A 23040-nucleotide genomic window follows, 5' to 3' on the forward strand; every position below is an offset into this window, starting at 1 on the left:
AGGATAAAAGAGGAAATATATATATGGTGCATGCGTTGCCAAAAAATATGGTTGGATGGATGCGTTGCTTGCAATACTAAAAGAGTCCCTTTCGCTTTACAACGACACTAGCTTGGTACGCTCTCTAAGCAACCCTCCCAAAGCCAAAGCAAGCCAAAGCTGCGGTTGCAGAGAAAAAACCATATGATATATATGCATCATCATCATCCTCTCTATACTAGTTGGTGCCCTGTCTGTACTATTATTCTCTCATACACAAAAACTATGCACTTGTTCAACACTCACTCACTCACTCTTCTACTGCTCATGAGTCTTTTTGGTCAAGTAAGAGGGTAAATTTGTCCCAAAAAGAAGAAAAAAAAAACAAGTTTGAAGGAACATTGGCTCTAGTGATGGTGGTGCCCAAATTCTATGCTGGAAAGGGCTATATAGCACCTTTATGATGATGGCTCTCTTTTTGAATGTGAGTGCGACACAAGCTTCTTTATTATATATGGGGGCATATGTGCATGTATAATAAGACCATGATTGACTTTGTAATTATTATTTAGTAGTTTCTTTCCTAGTGTGGATTACAAGCTTTTGCATGAAATTGGAGAAAATTATGGTTTTTGTAGTGGTAGCAAAGTAAGCTGAAATTAGTTAAGTTTAATATTTCAATTAATTTTTAAAAAAATAGGAAAAAAAATGATAAAATGTACTTATTGATAATGCTGAAAATGTTTATTGCGATTATGGAATATCTCATAGTTTCTTCATTTGATATATATGTATGGCATAGTCCCCATGAGAAAGTAAAAAAGAAAAGAAAAAAAGGTTTCTAGGATTATGAAGTGCTAAAGAGGAGCCTCTTGCCCTTTCTAAGATTTGCTTAAATCAAAACCCTAAAAGGCAACAAAACATAGAATAAATGTTTATGAACCTTTTTTTAAAAATGAAAAGAAAAAGCGGGCCTAATAAACAGGTCAAGTACATATATGTAAGTAATAAATAGATGAAATTATTATAGTTGGCAGTAAGAATTATAGAACAAATTAGTTGTACTTAGTCTAGTACTTCAGTCAAATCAGCTATTAACTAGTCTATTTAAAAAGTTTATAGGGTGTTAAAACCTTGAGAAGTTTCTAGCAAAGTTGAATAAAAAAAAATAAAAAAAAGAAGCAAATTGCAATCTTTACTAAGTTCACATGTCCCACCCCACACCATATAAATGCACATCAAACATTATTAAGCATCTACCTACTTGAATCAAAATTCAAAAAATTCCACTCATTGAAATAATAATAATAATAATAATAAAAAAAGAGCATAAGATAACTTTTAACAAAACTCTCATTACTGATTTGAAATCCAATTGAAAAAAATATAGAAAGAACAAAGGCTTAATGAAATTGCTTCTTCTTTTTTTGGTGACTGTGTATTGTTGTTTTCCCTAATAGACCCCACTCATCCCAAACCCAATTAAAAACATGAAAAGGTTTACTATGCGAGTCCCACACCATGTTACTTGGGCTTCAATAAATACCAACAGTGATGCCCATTCCCTCCTTCAACCACTAATGTCTGTCTTTTTCTAAGGCCCATTTCAGATGTGGCCCTTGCTCAATTAAAAGCTTTATTCATTGATTGGTTTCTCCAATCCAAGAAGAATGAGATATGAAAAAACATGTGTGGACTTGCCAATTAAATAAATGTATAAAAGGAAATTATTTGAGCTTTAATTGGTAGATATATGAGATCTACTCTGATTTTGGATTGTACAGGAATTTATCACCTTCGGCTCTCATGAACCACCCATATCCCTGTTTCAAAATTCAACACCTTTGGCCATACCACACATGTGAAAGCACCACCATTTCATAATTGCTTTATATTATTACTATTATTATTAACCCCACAACAAGATATTTGCTCCTTCCTAAGACACCTTAACAATAAATGGTCAAGAGAGATGGATCAAATCAAATTATTTGAATGCAAAAAGCTTGACAATTGATATAAAAATCACTTCAATTCAAATCATTTCATTCTGGATAACACCATACACGATCATACAAACAAATGATTTTGTTAAGAAATTACATGTGCCTATTATTACTTTTATCATCATTTGCAAAAATAATAAATGGGTGTGACACATATCATTATGGTTATATTTATAGTAAGATATATACTTTTGGTTACATGATTTGTGTGGTTGATAAGCTCAAACTTCATGACTAGTTGCAGCCGTTGGATGCCATGACCTTGACGTTACTTCAGCTCGAAAGTCAACCCTAGAAGGTGGCATTCCCACAAACAATATCTCCTTAATGTTACCATAAACTCCCTTATCATAGGGACTCTTGGAACCCACAAATCGTTGTCTGAAATTCTCATAAGCCGTCTACACATTTAAACAAACAATTTACACACTTAATCACAATTATAAGCACAAGTGAATTTGATTAAGAAACAAAGCCAACCTGGTTTGTTGAGATGAGGTACAGATGATATATGGCTAGACCAGTCAAGAACAAGATTGCTGCAAAGCTAAACAAGACCAAAGCAAGTGTTTCAGGGCAGTTCCTCACCAACCCAAATAGATTACTCCCATTTTTAACTACTTTTTGGTGAATTCTCCAGCAGGAAAAGTATATCACATAGATAAAGAAAGACAAAGCTGATATTATAAATGTTAGGTAAAATCTGTAGTTTCGCTGCACCAAAAAAAAAAATCAAATTCAGTGACTATAACAAGTTGCTAAAATTGACTTCTGTCAATTAAGCTTGAATTGACCCATACCAATGCAATACACTGACCAATCCAAGGGCAATGGTGATCGAATTTTTCCACACAATTGTCACACACAACACAGTGACAACTTCTTGGTGGCCTAAAAATCTTACAAGTGCGACAATATTTAAGTTTGAGTTCCACTCCATTGATTACTACAATCTTCTTTTTTATGGCTCTACTTCTACTACCATTTGGTTCTTCCAATTGATCTTGTTCGCTTCTGGGAATAATACCCGGATCAATAGAACTTACTAGGATCAAGTTGCCAAGAACCTGCATTATGTATGTGTCACAATATTTATCAAGAAAATAAGAAATTAATTAGTGTATACAAAATAATTGATAAGAACATATAGAAAGAAAGAGACTAACAAGTAATGTCAGTATCTCTGAGATTGTGATTATGAGTTTGGAACGATGACTTGGTAGATCTTCTCCAATATAAACACAAAAAATCCAACCACACAGAATTATTGAAACTGTTGTTAAGAGCAACCCTTTTGGATCTGGGCCACACACAAGTCGCCCATGGAAGAAAAACACCTACACAAATACATACATATAGTTACAATGAATCTTTATACATATATATTGTGTGTATAACATGAAATTGTTATGGTCACATATATAAAGATATATATGTACATTTTTTCCTGGCCAAACTTGGTAGATCCTTGTGGTTTCCAAGTTTTCTCCGCGATTATAATGTAGGCACTGATCCTCAAAAACCCTTTTGATAGAAAAGAACACTTCTCTCATTTTAATCATAATTTTTCGACCTTTTCTATTCACTTGTTCGTGATCAATCTCGGAAGAGTTCACTTCTCTTTCGTCCATCTTAGCACTTGGAGTATCTTTAAACTTTTTATGTTGTGAATAGGGAAAAACAATTGGTTCAGGTTTAATTTCCTTCTCGGTTTCTTCTACTAATTCTGGATTGAGAGAAGCCATGAAATTGGATCAACTCGGCGACCTCTAGTACTGTTCTTTCAATCTTTTTCTTAAAAAACCGCTAAAGCGGTTACTATATGGCGCTAAAAGGAAAAAATTAAATGGAAAAGCCATTTAGCGTTAGTTACATTGGGTGTTACTAACTGGACCCTAGCTCTGTATTTGGAGCCCAAAGTGCCCGAACCCAATTCAAAGCCCAAACATACAGAAAAAGCTTGAAGATGCTAAGAGATATTGTCAAGTCTGAATATGGCAGCCTGCAAATGTGATAGGGTAAGGGTTCAACCTCAATAAGATGTGAAACCTCCATTCTTTCTCCCAATGCCATGGATCTTGCAAGCCTATGGACAGCTTTCCATTACCTTGATCTAACAACCCTAACTCGACTTCCATATGCCTAAGTGGTCAGATGATTAAAAACAACCAAAATTTTATTTTTTTAAAGGAGCTCAACCATCTCATTTATTCAAAGTCAAATCTTGAAATTTAATTTTTTTTTACTTTTACATTTACTAAAATTACTTTTTAAATCCTAATAGCATTTACTCTAACATATTCACATTATTTGACATGTATCACACATATATGAACTCCTAGATATTACCTCGTTTGGTAATCGAATCTCCAAAAAGAAGAAACGCAAACTCAACTCTAGGTTAAACTTGACTCTAGGTTTTAACCTATCCTGTGAATGCTTTTCCATAGTACTAAGAGGAAAACTTGCTCCAACAATGCATATTCATACAAATAAATGAAAGAGATCTTGTCCCTCACCTTGAGTTTGAAAGTATGAAAATTATACAAGTTTCTTCCTCAACCTCCTTCTATTAACGTAACCACAAACCTATTCAATTTTATAAGCCAAAACAATCATCCTACCATCTCATAATTAAATGACAATATAAATATGGTCTTGTAAATTAGGACATTTTTAATTCTAGTTCCCAAATAATAAGTAGCAACCTAAATTCTATTTTCACCACAAGATTTTAAAATGTTTAATCAAGGACTAAATATAAGATTGTCTTTGTGAATTAATACAAAACAACACCTTGTATCATATTCGAAGGAGAAATTGTTAATCTAATTTACAACCCCTGAAATATAACTTGAATATCACTCATTTCAACCCTTGGCACCCATAGCTTCGAAAATGTTTCCAATATGATTTTTGAACTATATTTGTGGCTTAATTAGGACCTTCATATTAGTCTCATATTCTACTACTTATTTGAATAATTTTTTTCTTCTTCTTAGTTTTGTCTAACTAAGATCTCAATTCTAACAATAAAATTAATAATTATGAATCAAAACAACATAATTCAAGGTATTATTCCTGGGTTAATCTACAAGGAATGAAAACAATTTTTTTTAAGCGAAAGAAAACAGTAACATTTGAAGAATAATAATAATAAACAATGTCACCATTTTTGGAGAAATAAAATGTTACAATAAAAATGCCCTTTATCTAAACATGACAAGTCGTTTACTCAAACTCAAACAAAATAAATTCTAAGCACAAAAAAAATTGTTCTTGCTAAAAGAAAAAGATGAAATCAAACCACCCAAATTGAAATGGATTATACCAAAAATTGTCTGCCTCATATTTTATCTATTAAAAAATAGCATGTCGTTTCAGTGAAAACGACAAAAACTTTTAAGATGAACGACAAGTCGTTTTTTAAGCGTAGTGTACTTATTCGATTCGTCAAGTCGTTTTTATCAAACGCTTGCCCGCTGGCCTTCGCGTCCGCCGTCCGCCGTCCGCCATTAACGAGTTCATTGAAGAAATCAAAGACTTAACGAAAATGGAAAAATTAGGAGGGAAACTCAAGGTGTTGCTTTCCATCGTCTCAGTCTCGGCACTCTCAATCTTAATCATAGCAGAGTATCGAAGACGTCGGACATTGAAGTGCTCCCGAAGTTCATGTTATTTACAAGCTGACCACAAGCCACAGTGCTCGTTCAAGCGTGTTTTAGCTGATAATGCATATTCTTTATTCAAGCATTTCAAGATCACAACTGATTCCGCCAATGGTACATCCTTTTACATCGACAAATTTCAAACTTTTTTTCTTTCATTTTTAGATGATTTTTTTTTAAGAAGTAGAAGGTTAAGGTTCAAGAATAGTTCAGGAGAAATGGGTTTTTATTTTAATGTTTGTGAGGTTTTGTAGCAGAAAAAAGTTTGAATATGCATCCATATGAGGCTGAGATAACCAGCTTACTGGAAAATCCAAGGCTTGAAGGATTAGAGTTAGTTGGTGAGAAGATTAATATGAAGATGAATGAGTCATACATTTGGGTTGAGACTGAGTTGCAATTGATGGAGCTTGTGACCATATTGAGTAAAGAGAGAGCCTTTGCTGTTGATACTGAGCAGCACAGCTTGCGGTCCTTTCTAGGCTTTACAGCTTTGGTTCAGGTGAATTGAATATTCATTTCTTCTTAAATGCTCATCTTTTATTGAAAATTTGATTATTTATTTGTCTTGATTAAAATTTGACTAGGTGTCTACTCTGCAAGAAGATTATTTGATAGACACTATTGCTCTTCATGATTTCATGGGACATCTTCGCCCGGTCTTTGCTAATCCTAGCATTTGTAAGGTATTTTTAAGTTAAAGTTGATGATTTTACTCAAGAATTGGAGGAGTAAATAGGCTTGCTATTCACTTTTATCTTGTCCTAGTACATGTTTACTAATCAGTAATGAATTGTAATGGGAATGCTAATCAGGTAAGTATTTGTTTTTTTTCTTATTCATGCCATTTGAGACAAATTTTAAGAAACTTTTCTCACAATTATTTAGAAGGGATGATTCAATTTATCTTCCATCCGTTCCTCTTCTATCATTCCTTTCTTTGATTATTTTCTTTATCGATTAGTGAGCATATCCTTGACGCATTTAGATGTTACTGCTGTTAATTTAAATTGTTGTGATGTAGGTGTTTCATGGTGCAGATAATGATGTTCTTTGGCTACAAAGAGACTTCCACATATATGTTGTTAATTTATTTGATACAGCCAAGGTTAATTCAAAATTTTGAAACTTGTTTTATTTTACTATCTACCAACTTCATGGTTAATATATAAGTATATATATACATACTCATATTTATATAAATTCTTCATGTTATTAATCTCAGGCATGTGAGGTGTTGTCGAAACCACAAAAGTCACTAGCCTACCTACTAGAGTCATACTGTGGTGTGACTACAAACAAATTGTTACAGGTGTGGCCCTAATTATGTTGTAATTTTTGTTCCTTGTTAGCCTGTCATAATGATACTTTTAATATTGTAAATTTCCTTTTCTTCAATTTATGTCGTCAGAGGTGAATCAAGGGAGTAAATTAAAATTACTTGTTACTAAACATTTTGATATGTTGGTGTAGCAACTCCAGAATACCTAAACTCACTGCTTAACCATTGTTTTATTGTATTATAGCGTGAAGACTGGAGACAACGTCCATTGTCAATGGAAATGGTGCAATATGCTCGAACTGACGCACACTATCTATTATACATTGTGAATTGTCTAATTGCTGAACTGGAACTACAGAAAAATGGTATGCCCTCAACATTTTTTTTTTGTGATTAGTTTCAGACTTTCAGTTCTTTTTTTCAAACTAGTTGGGAAAAGAGGAACAATATACCATGTAGTTATATTTCTAATTAGTAGTTTGTGGAACAAGTGCTAATATAGTGGCATGTTCTATGAGCTTAAGTAGTATGTATTCACTTATTATTTTTCCTCTCAAAGAGCAGAATTCCAGTTGACGTAGACTGATTATAATATGAGAGTTTTGCATGATATCAGCTATGAGATATGTTGTCATTCTTGATGAACGAGAGGGTTTTTCTTCACACATAAAATTCTTGTTGTAGATTAGCAAATATAAAATTCTGCACACATATTATTAACTAGTTACCCCATGCTTAGCTTATTTATTAAAAAACCTGTTCTAAACCTGCATGCGTTGTTCCTCGTGGATTTGGAATACTAAATATATTAATGTATCAGAAAAATCTTCCCCCGATGACAAATTCCATTTTGTTCTCGAGGCTAGTCGACGTTCAAACACAATGTGTTTGCAACTATACTCAAAAGAAATTGAAGCATCTCCTGGAGAATCTGCTGCTTTGTCAATATTTTCCCGTCGTCTGAATGGTCGAGGCAACTCATCAATTTCTGGTGGATTTCAGGTGGTTCCTCTCTCTCTCTCTCTCTCTCTCAAATAAATTGACAATGTCATCTCCATAAAGTTTTGTAATGCAGCAATGTTCTGTATTGATTTCAGGATGTGGTAAGGCGATTGTGTGCATGGAGAGATTTAATGGTAATCCTTTTTATAAGTTTAGCTACAAATGCGATAATCCTCCATCCCCTGTTAAAAAATATAACTCCATTAGGACAAAAAATAATAATTCATATGTTTATACACACACTCAGAATGAATTCTATATATTGAGCAGACATGTGTTTTACTATTTTCCAGGCCCGTGTACATGATGAGAGCTTGAGATATGTATTATCGGATCAAGCTATAATTGCTCTAGCGGACAATGTTCCTACTACTTCAAAGGATACATGTAGGGCTATTGCTGAAGCTGATTATATTGCAGATTCGAGTTTCACCTCTGTCTACTCATCTCCGTCTCCTGTTGTTTACAGTCACTTAGATGATCTTTGTTATCTACTCCAAGATAAGATGGCCTACTCTGACATTTTTACAACAATTCTTCAAAAGTGTTTAGGCTCAAATGGGAGTTGTCCTCTATCAATATTCAATTATGCCTTGCTGGTTAGTTGTAATTTGAAATTGCCATTAGTTTCCAAACAAAAAGTGGTTAAAAATCCAAAGCAATTTACTAAGAAGGCTTCTCGAGCATTGTTTGTTCAAAAGTTTTCCTGCAAAGCTCCAGTTTATCATAATTGCAGGATTTATGCAAATGATGGTCGGCTGCTTTGTTACTGTGATCAGAAGAAGCTTGAATGGTTCGCAAGCACTTCTAGCCTTCTCTTTGAAATTTTATCTCAATATAAAATTTGTATGATAATAACATTCGTATTTCTTCAGGTATCTTCGTCGGGATTTAGCAAAAGTTGTTGATGAAAATCCTCCTGCCATTATGCTTCTTTTTGAACCCAAAGGTCGTCCAGAAGATGAAGATAATGATTTCTATATACAAAGCAAAAAGAACATATGTGTAGGTTGTGGTGAAAGAAATCATTATTTACGTTACCGTATAATTCCCTCATGTTACAGAATGCATTTTCCTGAGCATCTGAAAAGCCACCGTTCTCATGATATTGTCCTACTTTGTGTGGACTGCCATGAAGTTGCCCATGCAACTGCTGAAAAGTATAAAAAAGTAGTTGCTAAAGAATATGGAGTTCCACTTTTTGTCCGAAAAGTGGTTGATTTAGAAGAAAAACAACTTAAATCCGAGTCATCTGATTTAGCAAAACCATTGGAGGAGGCTGGTGTGTCTCCCTTACAGTTGCGAACAGCTGCAATGGCTCTATTACGGCATGGACCGAGGATGCCATCTGAGCGCCGTGAAGAACTGACAGAGGTAACAAAGCATATATTGTGCCTATTAAGTTTTGCCAAGACTATAGGAGCGAAAGTCATCTCTTTGTTTTATGATATGCTTTTAATTGGATAAACAGAAAACCATAACAATCTCTTAATACTAACAAAAAATAAATTTGTGCTTGGTTTTTATCAATTGAACACCTCGATTGTGCTTAATATATTTATTGCTGATTAAGTCGGGTCATGTTTCCTGATCTCCCTAGAAGCTTTGCCTGTTAGTTGAGTTCACTCTGCTTATCTTTTCCATGATCATTTATCTTATACAGAATTTATTTGTAAACTCTTTGCAGATTGTTATGAAATATTATGGAGGAAGGGAGATTTCTCTGGAAGATTTGGAGAAAGCTTTATTGGTTGGCATGAATCCTTATGAGAGAAGACGACTTAATAAAAAAAAAGGATTTTCTTTTAACCATGCCAAAGACAGTTCCTTAACAGATATAGAGCAAGAAAATAGCTCCAGTAGCCTGACAACACCTACAATACCTGATGCAACAGCAGTTAATGTTTCAAATGTCCCCGATACTAAAGAAGAATCTGATTTTTCCATGGTAAAGGATGTTGATATACACCACAACTCTTCATACTCTGATTTGGGAACTGATGGAAATTCGCCAGCCATTGTTGAGAAGAGCTCAAACTCAAATGCATACAGAACTTCTGATGCAAGCAATGTCAGTAGTGTAAAGGACGATGGTGATTGTGTGAATAAAAGTACATCAAGTGGAAAAGTTGACGACTGTTCTACAAGAAGTGATGGAATTGTGCGTTCTAAACATAACTCAAAGTTGTCTCTATTAGGACATGGACCTCATGGGAAACAAGTTGTAGATTATATACTAGAAAATGAGGGTGATGAAGGTATTGGTCAGTTTTGTCAAAAATGGAGACAAGTATTTGTGGAAGCTGTTCACCCTCGTTTCTTACCTGCTGGCTGGGATATTATGCACAGGTACAACCACCTTAATGCTTGTAGCGTAACTTAGTTACATTGTTATAAATTGTATTGTATAGTATCATATTTAATTATGTTGATACCTTTATGTTGCTTCTTGGTTTTCATTCAAAATTTATTCCACTACATTGGTATGTATAAGTATGTTATAGTTGCTAAATGTTTGTGTTTGTATCCCAAGGGTTTAATTATGGGGCCTGCTTTTGTCAGTGGTAGGAGGGGATTCGGAGAGTTCAGCGTCTACAACCCTTCCAACACAGCATCTGACAGTACCAAGACTAGATGAACTCAGATGGAATGGAGCTAAACCTGTAGTAAAACTTCTGTTTTCATGACCAAACATAGAAATATGAACAACAGCTTGTTTTTGCTTTTCATTCTCATTTTTATTTTCCAATATGAAAAAGGAGAAACTCCAGTCTTGAGCTACAGTTTATCATGTTTGACAATCTCCTACCGGTGAGATTTCTTTCATGATCGTGAACACATGTTTTATCAGTTCGTACCAAATTTCTCGTCATTTGACTGGTGACCACCTTAGTTCCTCGCTATTTTCAACGAACAAGAAACATGTACAACTGACATTTATATTTTTCTTCTTCAGTGTTGTATATTTCAACTAGTTGTGCAGTTAAAAGAATTTATAAAGCTATGCCTAGGGAGCACCAATTTTCTAAATTATCTTGTTCTGGCTTCAAAGATGCAAATGACAAGTCATTTATATTAAAACGATGGTTCACCTATTCTTTATTTTCGACATTATGTTAGTTATTGTTTCTGAATTTGGTAACCTTAAAATGAAAAAAAGTTTGAAAATATTTGGAGATTTTGGAAACATTGATTTTGAAACTCAAAAAATATGAAATTTAGAGAATTAAAGATTAGCGGGCCTTGAAGTTTACAATAACGGATCATGAACAATTAGAAATGTCATTTTGGTATAGATTTCTCTTTCATTCAATTGTTAAAATCTGTCCAAAAAAAAAAAAATCAACACCCTGCCACCAAAATTAATGCACAAAGTCTTCTTTTTTTCCTTTTCTGATTCTCTGGTGTTCCAAATTTTCTTAATATTACTTTAAAAAATAAGTTCCTAGGAAGCCGCCCAACCTACCTCAGCACTCTCCCCCTAACTTTCACGATAATGAAGTTGCAAAAGATTTCAATATCGTGAAGAAATTTATCAAGTTCTTGTCTTGTTCCTGTAACAATAGGAGGGAAGACTGCGATACTGAGCCCCCAAATAAGATGGCAGGAAAGCTGTGAACTTCCACCAATCCAAGCCTTCAAAAAGCTCGAGTCTTTTGAAGATATCTGTCAGAGAAAACTAAAAGCCAGCATCAGCCTCAGCACTTGATTGTTATTATTTCAAAGATTGCATGGTAAGAACTGACCAGTTCTAGCTTTGTTTCCACTAGAGTAGCAACAGTTGAGATTTGTGATCGATGCCATTGAAAATAAAAGTTCCACACATGGGTATAAATTGCCTTGTTATGAGCTGTCATGACAGTGTCAAACATTTTCATGTTGCATGTTAGGAACAACCCTTCTCAGTTTTCAGTAACCTGCAAATCAATGTGTGAGTGCTAGGAACAAAACCTTAATCACTTCTTGTGATGCTATCCCTCCAATGAAAGCAGCAACGGCATGCAGCTCTGCAGCACCATATCGACACATCTCACTAATAAGGTCCTCAGTTAATGTTAATCCATTGCAACCCAAGTCTCCAAGTAAGCCAACAGCTGTAGTCTTCAATCGGGATATGTCCTCATCCATGGCACTGCAGGAAAATGACCACTTTGAGCATGCAAAGCATGTGTCATGAATTATAACATCAATTTGTATGAAAGCTCACAAATCTTAACCATTACCCATCAAACTGTCCTGGAAAACTGTTATAATTGGCAGCAAACCTATCAACAGCTCTAAGCAGAATGTAGAATCCCACAGCAACACTGCCAGAGGTATAAACAGGAAACAGTCAGTTCTAATCAAGATAATTGTTCTTGACTACATTCTTCTCTTTTTATTCATTTTTCCTTTATCCTATTAGGGTGGGAGGGTAAACTGAGGTGCATGATAGAAATAAGTCATCAGAAGATTAAACAAAATCAGCACAACAGGTATAAGAATTTCAACCAAATTAATTCTACCATCTTGTAAAAGATTCATAAATCTAATTTAATTCAACTCCTACCAAAGACAAAACTCAGATACAACAAGATTACTATCATTCAACAAATCCCATTATTTAAATCTATCGTTGGAGTGCAAGGCACCTTGACAAAAGTAACATTCCATGATTTCGCTGAACAATGTCAATGAACATGATGACAAAAGCTTAACAAATGAAATCCACCTGTAATCTTCATCTGTAATGTACTTCTGTAATTCTGACAACAACGGAGAATTGAATTCATCTTCAATAAGGCGATATCTACAGATCTACAAGGTGAGAATCAGTACATAACAAATATACATGTATATATATATATGCTATACCCACATAATACGATACACTACTACGTCAAGTTCCTAATATGCTGATATGATCAACAAGTGACAGCTTTCGAAAGAGAGAGGCCTTGTATAAATTGGAACTACCAATGTGGCACAGCAAAGACAAATTAAGAAACATACTATTTATTTCCTTTCACACAAAAAAAAAGCCCAACTGGATCTAGATAATTTTCAATAGCTCAACAACTTCTGTATATCATGTCATATAAATGAAGTTACATATATAATCCAACAGCCAAAGCTAGAAATATAACAGTGGAAAATATCTTCTCCAATGTAACAGCAAATATATCAAATTCTGTTTGAGCTTCATTTTTTAAATCATTTCCAGAATAGCATGGGATCCCTCAATAGGTTAGTAAGAAACTATTTAAAGATGTCTAAACTTTCCTCAAAAGGTTAGCGCACCAGAAGAAACTTAAGGTCTATAACCCTCATTATTAACTAGTGTCTGTTTGCAGTGCAAATTATGAAATAAATGTAGACTAGAAGATCAAGTGAGAGATAATTTACTTACTCTTAGTTTTCTTGCATTCTTACAAAAGCTCTTTATAATTGCCTTTGAGATACTATTAGGATCTTTACCAATTTTCTTCAGAATATTCCTAACCCGTTGCTCAATTGCAAGAAAATCAGCCTCAGCCTTGGCTAGGTAGATATTCTGCAAATTCACATAACACCTGCACAGATTTTATTCAGATTTACTATTAAAAATGTACCTATCCAACAGTACTCAAATGGAGAGACGGAATAGCATCATAATATGAACTATGTAGATTGGAGAGAATTTAGTTGACTAACTCGGTTGAGGATGTCATATCTGGTATCGATCCCTCCAGGGGTGCCTCCCCACCACCTTCATTTTTTATGAATTCCTGAAATACCGTACAAAAGACACTTCAAATCTTAGAACTTTTAAGAGTCACATAAAAGATATACAATGATAATTAATTATCTGATTCTAAATTTAGGACTTCAAATATAAAAATAAAATTTGTAGGGACTAGATCCAACAGTGCTCTACAAAGATAATTACAACTATTTCAAAACCCAAAAAAGTAGTAAGTATATAAATACTGTGGTTGAATCCAAGCCCTGCCTTTAGTGGAATAAAGACTTATTAAGAATTCCAACAATGAGGTGATCCAAGAAAAAGTTAAAATTACAATAGTAAAAGGTACAATAGCAACAAGGAAAAGAGAGAAAAGAAATAAGGGGGAAAAAAGCATGTACAGTCTTGAAAATAGTATTAAGTAGTGAACGCAATACCATCAGAAACAAGAAAACTATCATGCATTCTTGAATTTCACCACATTAAATGTGAAGCCCACAATTTAAGAATGTCAGACAAAATTTTGGTTTAACCAACCTTTAATGCTGCCACCATCACCCAAAAATCTAATGAATTAATATCAACTTCAGCAGACTTATCATCTATTATCTGTCGTAAATCTGAACCTGTGATGTAAAAGAAACTTTAGCCACCAAATTGACAAAATTTGTTTTAGATTACAAGTTAATATGGTAACAAATTATAAATGAAAAACTCAAGAAAAATGTTTTCCAGGTCCACACTACAACTTGAGAAACATGAAGAAACCTAGGAACAAAAAAACGGAGGATACCCTCTCTTTTTTTTTCTTTTTTTCTTTAATAAGGTTTGACATTGAAAGTTAAGTAATGAATATACATATGCTTTTTAACCTCTGATTTCTTATTGTATATAACAACATGAGCAATTCCATACTAATATAAGCTTTTCCTAATCATATCCCTAAGGAAATGGGGTACAATATGATTGCCCAGCATGATTTTCCCCCTGTTACACATGGAGAGTCATTTAACCCATCCTATTGGACATATGCAACGATTTTAATTGTAAATTAGACTAAAATTGACAATCAGGATCAGCACTTGATACTCACTAATTCCCCGTGGAGCAAAAACTTTGAAGGAGGCCTCAATAGCCTCCTTGTAGTTATCTTCATCAGGTGCAGTCTTTTTAGCTTTGAGAAGATCCTAAAACATTTGGTAGCTGAAATAAATTACATACTGTGAAGCAATTAAAAGAGCACCAAGTAATAGAAAATTGTTAAACCAAGCAGTAAAACCTTGAATTCTTTTTTCTCTTCTCTGGTTGAAGGAAGAGAACCACCATGATTATTGGCCCACTCTAGCGCCATTTTCACAAGAATGACTACATACGGTATGTGCTTGTGGACAACAGGATCCGACACATCTAGATCAATGGTTTCTGCAAACCTATTATTAGTAGATTTGCATCAGAATCTGAAACTAGGAGTACATTGCAACTAAAAACGTACGGAAACTAAGAACTGTAATACATACAACCATGTGCCATTTATAGGCCCAAAAGCAACAAATAGAGATCACTTGGATTTTTTTTTCAATCAAAAGAAAAAAAAATTAAATACCCAACCCACCCTCTCCCAAATAAAAAACCACACCTCTTCAGCTCAGGCCATGGGTTATTTAACCGAAGGTCGTCTAGAAAATGATCAGGCTTAGATTCAATAATAGTATGTTCCTGCAAGCAACATAACAAACGTTAAAGATTGCATTGCATCCCTAGGATATAAAAGAAAATTCAGACTTCAGATGTCCTGTATTCCATCATACTCTGAAATGAGATTTAATTTAAACTGAAGAGTTTGTTCATTTAAACATCAAGTAATATTTCCTTTCAATCATTAAATCTAGAAAACATCAATGACAACAAAGCTCTAGAGAAACCTTGTTTATCGTTCCCATGTTCTGTGGCACTCCATCTCACTTGTAACAACACCAAAATACAGAACATGTAAAATATAACCGCAAATTACCTTCAAACTAATTCGAACTAACCCCGTTAAACCATAGGAGCGAGCAAAAACCAACATTACATTTGCCTCCCGACAAATTCTATCAAGCTTTATCATCGAATCCTCTACTAGCTGATTGTACAGTGAAAGAAACTCCATTAAGCACACTCATGATTAAAACTGAGTGTAACAGTTAGAAACCACAATTTAAATAAGCATCATATATGAACACTGAGACACTGCACTTTTTAAGTAGAAGGGAAAAATAAATCAATAAATAAACTAAGGAACTATAAGATATTAAAAATTGTATATTTCTAGGGAAAAATTTGGCTCTTTTTCAGAAATATGTTCTGCTCATTAAAAGCATGTGATGATAATAACCATCACTCCATACCTGAGTAGCCACAACCAAGGTGAACTGAGAAAAAAAAGATGGGTTCGTTTCAATTAGCGCCTCTGGATACTCTTCTATAAACTTGGCCTTAACAGCATCATTAAGCTCTTGAAGAAATGCACACACACATTTTGCCTTTGATTGTCCAACGCACGATTCATCAACTAACAAGAACCAACTAAAATGAGGGCAAACTCAACAGTAACCAAATGCAACACGACACCGTGAAAAACATACCCATAAAGTTATTTCCAAGATCACCAACTTCAATCTTTGACCCATCCACTACAGTGATGCTTCCAACGCCACCAAGTACAAGATTTTTTAGTGTCTCAGAGCCCGTGGGACCACAATTAAGCAGACATATACTGGCTTTCTCAAGGGCCGTCTGCCCCTGTTCACCCCATATTCTGCAATTTTCAATTTCAGATGAAAAATTACAAACCGGCCAAAAATCTAGAAATCCCATTTTGCTTAAGAAAAATCAAGTGTATCATACATTGCAGTATATGCATAAAATACCAAATCTGGAGCTTATGATCAGATATATGTGATACTAACTCCAACCATACACAGAATTTAGCTCAAACTCAGATGTTAGCGACACAGTTACCCAATTATAAGGGTATATATATCTATTCCCTGGATCTGTAAAATACACACACTAACAAAGCAAGCAAACCACATACAAATGCTTGCTTAATCGTTCTTCTCAACCCACCCCTTACATGAAAAATTCATATGAATCAGGAAGTTCAAAACTAATTAATGATCCCCCCCAAAAAAAATATGTCAGCTAAACTGACTACCTAATTAGCTCCAGGCAAAAATTCAACCCTAAGACTCCTAATCATTAACAGGAAAACCCTAACAGTCAATAAACTTTGCTTCGGCCTCTAAATTTCAAGAAAAATACTTCAAATTCCCGGAAAAAAAATTTTTAAAAAATCTGTAATTCTTTGAGAGAAAGAGAAAGTGCGGAAAGCGCTGTCAAAATAGGAAGAAAAATCTTCATACTCGCTCAGAAGATGTATCGCTTAATAAAAACACATGAAGCCGAAGAGCTGAATGTGGAGAAAATTGATGTCAGATAGTTATGGAGTTAGGGCAAATTAGAAGAATTCTGCAACGAGTAATGTGAACTTAACATTGGAGGGAGAGAGAGAGAGTACCTGAGCTGACGATCGTACTTGGTTTTGGGTTCTGCCATTTTCGATTGTGAAGGTGTAGATTTTGGTTGAGTTTCCGTTGGGTCGGGTCAGTCACTGTATATATAAAACTGTGACTAAATAATATGTATGTTCGTCGTTTTCCTAAACTTCGCTTCTTAGCTACGCTGATAGTAGTGCTAGCTTCTTGGGGCCAGACCAGATTTAAGTGAAACTAATATACTCATAAGGAAAAGACCAAAATACCCAAAAATTTAAAGGAGACTCAACTTACAAACTTGAAATTATATTTTTGAAAATGAAATTTATTCAATATCTAAAAACAAATATGTATCTAAAAATATAAAAAAGAGATTGATTTGTAAGATTTTAAGAAACAATAATTTGGAATCAAAGAAAAAATGATTTTTTTATTTTTGATTTTATAACACAAAATTATAATACTAATTCGTGTAGATCCCATTATTTTCAAGTTTTTAAAATAATAAAATTAGATTTCCATACTCTACCCATCACACCCTTGTCCATCTAAATCATTTCAAGTAGAGAAAGAACCAAACTTCAACCCTCCTAATAGGGGTGTTCATTGGATGACATCCAATGTTTTTAAGTCTATCTGATCCGATCCAATCATCCAATTGGATGTTGGATTTTTGGAACCGATCCGATCCAATCATCTTGAACCAACCGATCTGATCCGATCCAATGGATGATTGGATCGGTTCGGTTCCATCCATTGGATGCATCCATTGGTTATCCGTTGGATCAGATCGGATCCATCCGATCTTTCAAAACCTTTATTTAGACTGATTTTTTTAAAAATATATATTATTTCAATTATAAAAACACTAATTACTCATCCAAATAATAAAAATATTTAATTGTAATGTTTAGTTTAGGATTTTTTTAATCATCCCATGTGTGCAAGCCTATACTAAGCTACAGTGAGGTATTGGATGTAATTGGATGGAAATTGGATGTTCGGTCGGTTTTTATTGGATCGGATATTTTCTGCACACCCCCGCGTCCTAGTATCATGGTTGAGTAACTTGGAAACTCTTTAGTATCATGGTGTAACTTGGAAACTCTTTATTTTGGTTTATACTTCAAATTTCAAAAGGGTGAACCTGAACATGCCCAAGTTGAGCTACAATTAATGCACAATCATTAGTTCACGCGGTTGGACTGTTAAGAGAGTAAGCTCAAATCAGTATTTTTATCTCGGCATAGATTGAGCTCCACTCTTCTACTCACTTAACTGTTCAAATTGGAAGACTCATCACAATGGATATTCAGCGACTGATAGAAGTACATGTGAATTAAGTTCTATTAGACCCACGTATATTAGTATGATGATCTCTTTTAACATTTTATCAAGATACAAAAGCACATTAGTAGGCCTTGTGACAATCACCGATAATAATCAACTGTTATAATACCCAAAAGCAAGTTTTTTTTTTGTCAAATTTAAGTTTTAATATAACTGTATTCTTCTCTCTCTCTCTGTCTCTCTCTTTCCTGAGAATGGTGTTCTTATCTTGATGGTGAGTGAGTTTGTAGCTAAAAAAAAAAACTAAAAACAAATCGAAAAAAGAAAGCCATCGATTCTTGCTAAGTTATATGTTTTCAAATTAAAACTCATTGTCCCAACAGCCATACTCTTAAATAAAATAAAATAAAAATGACGAAGACAATTCCTAAACACTCAAATAATCATTAAACAATGTAGCTAAAATTACCAGAAAAAGGTAGGGAAATTGGTGGAGCAGATGCTTTAAACTTTACCAATCTACAAACGAGCAACGTAGGAATTGGAGAGAGTAACATATCTGACCCATATGTATGGATTGTATCTCCCAGACTTCTTTGCTACCTGCAAGTACTTCACCTGAAGCTTTGAAGCATTGTACATTGGTATGGTAAATGTCATGCTAACAGGACCAGATTCTTTTGTTATATTACCATGTGATTCTTGTGAAAGTGTTAGCCTTGCCTTCAGTGTATGTTCCGACCCACCAACAATCTTTTTTAAATTCCATTCAAGTTTCTTACCAGCTTCCTTGAACTCTGTACTCTGTCCGACAGCTCCAGTTTCCAACTCAAAACTTGCTCTCATGGTATGTTTAGGTAGTGGCATCTGTATAGAAATAGTGTTTGCTGTAATGCTAGAGGGAAACTCTGCATGTACTTTCAGAATCATCTCAGCCTTAAGGGCTCCTGCTTCTTCAATCAAAGCATTGATACGAAAAGGAGGCTTGAATTCCTGCTGGGCCATACGATAATTCATAACAGGAAACTCACCATCAGGAGGAACCAAGGACAAAGTTTTTTCAGCCTCAAAACTATCAAGACGTACAGATTCATGAAAATTACAGTCATACACTGATCTCCCACCTCTCCCTATGCATAGGTCGTCATTAAGTGCTAACCTGATTTCTGGGTTTCCAGTAAGATAACTTTTCAGCTGAATTGTGCCATCAATTTCTGAGGTCAGTATGTATCCACTAGAGCTAAAAGTGATGCTGATCTTCTCAATTACATCAACAAAAATTTCCTCCCTCTTTACACCACCGGGGTCACTTGCAACAACAGATTTTGTGACAGCAATCCCTGGCAAACTCAGGGCAGCAGGACCAAGAAGAGGCGACAAATGTGCAGAAGGAACAAGAATTGGCTCATTGAATACATAGGACTTCAAAACCTGAGTTGATGTGGTTTGAACATAGCCAAAATCAATGACTTCATCAAGCAACTCGTACACGAGGACAAAATTTCTCCTTAGAGAATCTTCATTGAGAACTCCGAGGTAATCTTTGATGACACGGGCAATTCTTTGTAAGATCTCGAAGACGAAAGAAGGGGACAAATTAGTTCTTGTTGTTGCAACAAACAATAATCCCATTACCTTGACGTGAAAGTAGTTGACACCGCCGACGTTGAAGACAGGGGGTGCTTCCTCTTGCCCATCTTCTTTCCAAAACTTCACTTTGCGGAAGAATATCTCCGCCCTCTCTTTCTCTGCTTCACCTCGATAGTCGCGAAACACGATCTTATCGCCTCGCTGAGATAGCACGAACAACTGCGAGATCATGGCTATGGCTATGGCTCCTTCCTTCGTCTCTGCTTTTTTGCTCGATCCAACTCACTTGAGAATTTATTGTGATGTTTAAATTTTAATAATTGAAATAATTATTTACAAAATTACTCAAATATACATAAATAAATTATGTTCAATTAATTTATAATATTATTTTTTATAATAAATTTAAATTAATCTATAAAAAAAATATCTTTTCTTTTTATATTTAACTTTAAACTTTTAATTACTCTTCAAAGATACATTTGCATTGAATTTAAATATTAAAATAATTTAATTAAAAATTTAAACATTATTAAAAAATAATAGAATGGCCCGCTTGAACGGGTTCAACAGATTTTGGTTAGTTACACGGGATTTCGAAATTGGAGGATAAAAACTCTCCAATCTACCTATTGACTCCTAAAAAGAACACCAAATCAAAGTTAAACCCAAATTTAGTGTCACTTTTGAAGTTTGATCGACCCTAACATAGTCCAGCTAGTACTTGAAAACTCTTTAAAATAGTTAGTGTCATCTGTTTTATGCAATTTTTTCCGACAATATCGATATAATTAGGTTTTAATAAATCGTAAATCACAGGTCCACATTTTGAAAATAATAGTTTAGTGTCTGACAAGAAAAATTACTTTAAGATGAATTCTTTAGTGATTATTAACTTTTATTCATCTACAAGGTTAACCTCCTTTAAGGTATATCTGCTTCAAAGTTTATATTTTGTTTTTCTGGCTTAAGTTCATCGAAGTATACTTTCAAATTTCAAAAGGCTGAACCTCAACATGCCTAAGTTGAGCTACAATTAATGATCAATCAATAGTTCACACGGCTGGACTGTTTAGAACTATTGATGGAGCACGGCATAGATTGAGCTCCACCCTTCTAGTCATTTTCACTGTTCAAATTAGAAAACTCATCGCAATGGATATTGGAGCAAAGCCCAAAATCAAATACAATTTGATTACAAAATGGAAAAAAATTATAAACGTCATTTATATGTAAAGAGACCAGTGGTAATAAGCACCCCAATTAATACACAGCAACTAATAGAAGTACTTGTGAATTAAGTTCAATTAGACCTACTTTATTAGTACGGTGATCTCTTTTAACATTATTCAAAATATAAAAGCACATTAGTAGGACCTTGCGACAGTCACTGATATCATAATCACCAAAATACCCCAAAAGTAAGGTAGTGTCATTGATGCACCTATCGTTATGATTGTCTTTCTTCTTAAACTGTTTCAATCAAATCCATAAATCTTAAAAGCCATTCACCTTCGGTTACAAACCTCTAAACATCCAAACTCGGAACTTCTTTCAAGCCAACTACTGTAGGAAGTTTGTCACTGAGCTGGAACCATGCACACTTATTATCAGAGGCTCTAATTGATGGCATTATCCAAACTGCTGCTGAAAAGAAAAGCTGAAAGAGAAAACGCATCAAAGTTTTCTAAAAAATAATCAATGGCCAACAATGAAGCACGTCAAATTTGGAAAATCATAACTGGGAGATGCTATCATCATACTCAGATTAATCAAAAAAGAAGTTCCAGCTCTAAATGCGAGCCTTTCCACAAAGTATTGCGAAAGCAAGAGTACAAAGATTGCATGGGCAGTTTGTTAAAGCATTCATCAATACATAAATTCAAGTGAAAGAATTCAAACACATGCCATTGTAAGAACAAAAATTAAAATATCTAATGATATACCAAAGACTAATAAGAAGAAAAAGAAAAAGAACTTTGACAGGACAATTCATTGGCCATTCAAAATTAGTTCCATCTCCTTAAAAAGCATGTGGTAGTTCATTGCATTAAATTAGCATTAATACCAGCTAATTAAGTAGCTTCCCAGAAAGACCTTCCACCATTTTAAAGAATAGGAGTCTGCATCAGAATAGTAGCATGTAGCTTCTGAAATGACAATACTAGTTTGGTAGAATCAGCAGTCCAACTGTCCAGGAAAACACAGCCTAGTTCTATCCTAAAAAAATTATTTCTCACAATTAAACCTAAAAAGATTTGGCCAAAGATGCACGATTAATAACTACTGTAAATGACCATTATGAAAGCATAAAATACTTCCCATGTCACATAATATCTATCAAAACGCATAGAACAATCACTACACTGAATAATAGATTAATAATCTTAACCATCACAACAAACTCAAAACCTGTATGTAACCATGGCACTTACATTGAGAATCATTTATAAACATACCTGGTGATGACAACCCGAGAGGAAGCTGCAAAACAAACAAGTGCATAGCAAAAAAAAGTGAAACCTTAATCGCTGGTAAAATGTTAGTATTACTAAGATGACAGCGCTTCTGTACATTGTTGTTTAGTAGTTCAACATCATATAAACAAGAACTTGGGCAATCATAATGACGAATTGGTGGACGGGTAACACTAGAATCAATCTGAAATGAAGTGAACCTGAACCACAATCATATCACAAAGTACCAATTCACAGAATAATATGTAATATTTCTCCTTGCAATATGGAATTAAATAATGCGTCTACTTTGGCATAGTACAGCTGCCAAGATATTCTCTTTTAGCCTGAAGATTATACTGAACCCTTTAAGGTTTAGAAGTCACAAAGACAAGGCCTTTTGCAAAGATTAGCAACCAAGAATTCAGTCAAAGAATTAAACAGTGACCTAATAGTTTTATTACGTTCACGGAAATTAATGCATTCAGATTTTGTAAAAACACTATGAACCACAATCAATCTCGGAC

The 23040-nt window shown here is 34.3% G+C and overlaps 4 protein-coding genes across 8 annotated transcripts; 1 reads left to right on the forward strand and 3 right to left on the reverse strand.

The window, feature by feature from the left end:
- Nucleotides 1-2077: 2077 nt before the first annotated feature.
- On the reverse strand, nucleotides 2078-3743 carry LOC133815930 (probable protein S-acyltransferase 5). Its single transcript, XM_062248686.1, has 5 exons — nucleotides 3425-3743; nucleotides 3152-3322; nucleotides 2786-3052; nucleotides 2466-2699; nucleotides 2078-2386 (listed from the first exon to the last, which is right to left on the reverse strand). The coding sequence occupies exons 1-5, from the start codon at nucleotides 3728-3730 to the stop codon at nucleotides 2207-2209; spliced, it is 1158 nt and encodes a 385-aa protein (XP_062104670.1). The 5' UTR covers nucleotides 3731-3743; the 3' UTR covers nucleotides 2078-2206.
- Nucleotides 3744-5465: 1722 nt separating this feature from the next.
- Nucleotides 5466-10967, forward strand: LOC133817574 (protein RRP6-like 3). 3 transcript variants are annotated; one of them, XM_062250123.1, is made up of 12 exons: nucleotides 5466-5767; nucleotides 5908-6155; nucleotides 6241-6339; nucleotides 6678-6761; nucleotides 6879-6965; nucleotides 7180-7300; nucleotides 7756-7937; nucleotides 8033-8071; nucleotides 8231-8730; nucleotides 8813-9311; nucleotides 9625-10286; nucleotides 10471-10967. In XM_062250123.1, the coding sequence occupies exons 1-12, from the start codon at nucleotides 5539-5541 to the stop codon at nucleotides 10475-10477; spliced, it is 2757 nt and encodes a 918-aa protein (XP_062106107.1). In that variant the 5' UTR covers nucleotides 5466-5538; the 3' UTR covers nucleotides 10478-10967. The 3 variants fall into 3 exon arrangements, with proteins under 3 accessions (XP_062106107.1, XP_062106105.1, XP_062106106.1); XM_062250121.1 differs by having other exon boundaries at nucleotides 10500-10967; XM_062250122.1 differs by having other exon boundaries at nucleotides 5911-6155; nucleotides 10500-10967.
- A 236-nt stretch (nucleotides 10968-11203) lies between these two features.
- LOC133817575 (NEDD8-activating enzyme E1 regulatory subunit AXR1-like) lies at nucleotides 11204-17376 on the reverse strand. Of its 3 annotated transcripts, none has more exons than XM_062250124.1 (15): nucleotides 17201-17372; nucleotides 16266-16438; nucleotides 16029-16192; nucleotides 15653-15763; nucleotides 15278-15357; nucleotides 14921-15071; nucleotides 14735-14828; nucleotides 14179-14267; nucleotides 13611-13684; nucleotides 13327-13489; nucleotides 12649-12734; nucleotides 12161-12244; nucleotides 11889-12069; nucleotides 11684-11787; nucleotides 11204-11603 (listed from the first exon to the last, which is right to left on the reverse strand). In XM_062250124.1, the coding sequence occupies exons 1-14, from the start codon at nucleotides 17236-17238 to the stop codon at nucleotides 11704-11706; spliced, it is 1572 nt and encodes a 523-aa protein (XP_062106108.1). In that variant the 5' UTR covers nucleotides 17239-17372; the 3' UTR covers nucleotides 11204-11603; nucleotides 11684-11703. The 3 variants fall into 3 exon arrangements, 2 of the variants coding, with proteins under 2 accessions (XP_062106108.1, XP_062106109.1); XM_062250125.1 differs by having other exon boundaries at nucleotides 11204-11616; XR_009885589.1 differs by lacking the exon at nucleotides 11204-11603 and having other exon boundaries at nucleotides 12569-12734; nucleotides 17201-17376.
- Nucleotides 17377-18781: 1405 nt separating this feature from the next.
- On the reverse strand, nucleotides 18782-20384 carry LOC133817576 (AP-4 complex subunit mu-like). Its single transcript, XM_062250126.1, has one exon. It carries the CDS (start codon nucleotides 20286-20288, stop codon nucleotides 18987-18989), a length of 1302 nt encoding a protein of 433 aa, XP_062106110.1. The 5' UTR covers nucleotides 20289-20384; the 3' UTR covers nucleotides 18782-18986.
- Between the last annotated feature and the right edge of the window lie 2656 nt (nucleotides 20385-23040).

The sequence above is a fragment of the Humulus lupulus genome, chromosome 2, assembly GCF_963169125.1.
Source record: "Humulus lupulus chromosome 2, drHumLupu1.1, whole genome shotgun sequence".
Classification (NCBI taxonomy): Eukaryota; Viridiplantae; Streptophyta; class Magnoliopsida; order Rosales; family Cannabaceae; genus Humulus; species Humulus lupulus.

Bases quoted from the DNA above. Each gene is read 5' to 3' on its own strand.
- LOC133815930 (XM_062248686.1), bottom strand. From the start codon at position 3,730: ATGGCTTCTCTCAATCCAGAATTAGTAGAAGAAACCGAGAAGGAAATT. The intron at 3,053-3,151 runs GTTAGTCTCTTT...TACATAATGCAG, and splicing joins CAGAGATACTGACATTACTT to GTTCTTGGCAACTTGATCCT. The intron at 2,700-2,785 runs GTATGGGTCAAT...TTTTTGGTGCAG, and splicing joins TTGGTCAGTGTATTGCATTG to CGAAACTACAGATTTTACCT.
- LOC133817574 (XM_062250121.1), top strand. From the start codon at position 5,539: ATGGAAAAATTAGGAGGGAAACTCAAGGTGTTGCTTTCCATCGTCTCA. The intron at 6,966-7,179 runs GTGTGGCCCTAA...ATTGTATTATAG, and splicing joins CTACAAACAAATTGTTACAG to CGTGAAGACTGGAGACAACG. The intron at 9,312-9,624 runs GTAACAAAGCAT...AACTCTTTGCAG, and splicing joins GCCGTGAAGAACTGACAGAG to ATTGTTATGAAATATTATGG.
- LOC133817575 (XM_062250124.1), bottom strand. From the start codon at position 17,238: ATGGCAGAACCCAAAACCAAGTACGATCGTCAGCTCAG. The intron at 16,439-17,200 runs GTACTCTCTCTC...TGAAAATTGCAG, and splicing joins AAGTACGATCGTCAGCTCAG to AATATGGGGTGAACAGGGGC. The intron at 15,072-15,277 runs GTGTGGTTTTTT...TACTAATAATAG, and splicing joins CCATGGCCTGAGCTGAAGAG to GTTTGCAGAAACCATTGATC.
- LOC133817576 (XM_062250126.1), bottom strand. From the start codon at position 20,288: ATGATCTCGCAGTTGTTCGTGCTATCTCAGCGAGGCGATAAGATCGTG.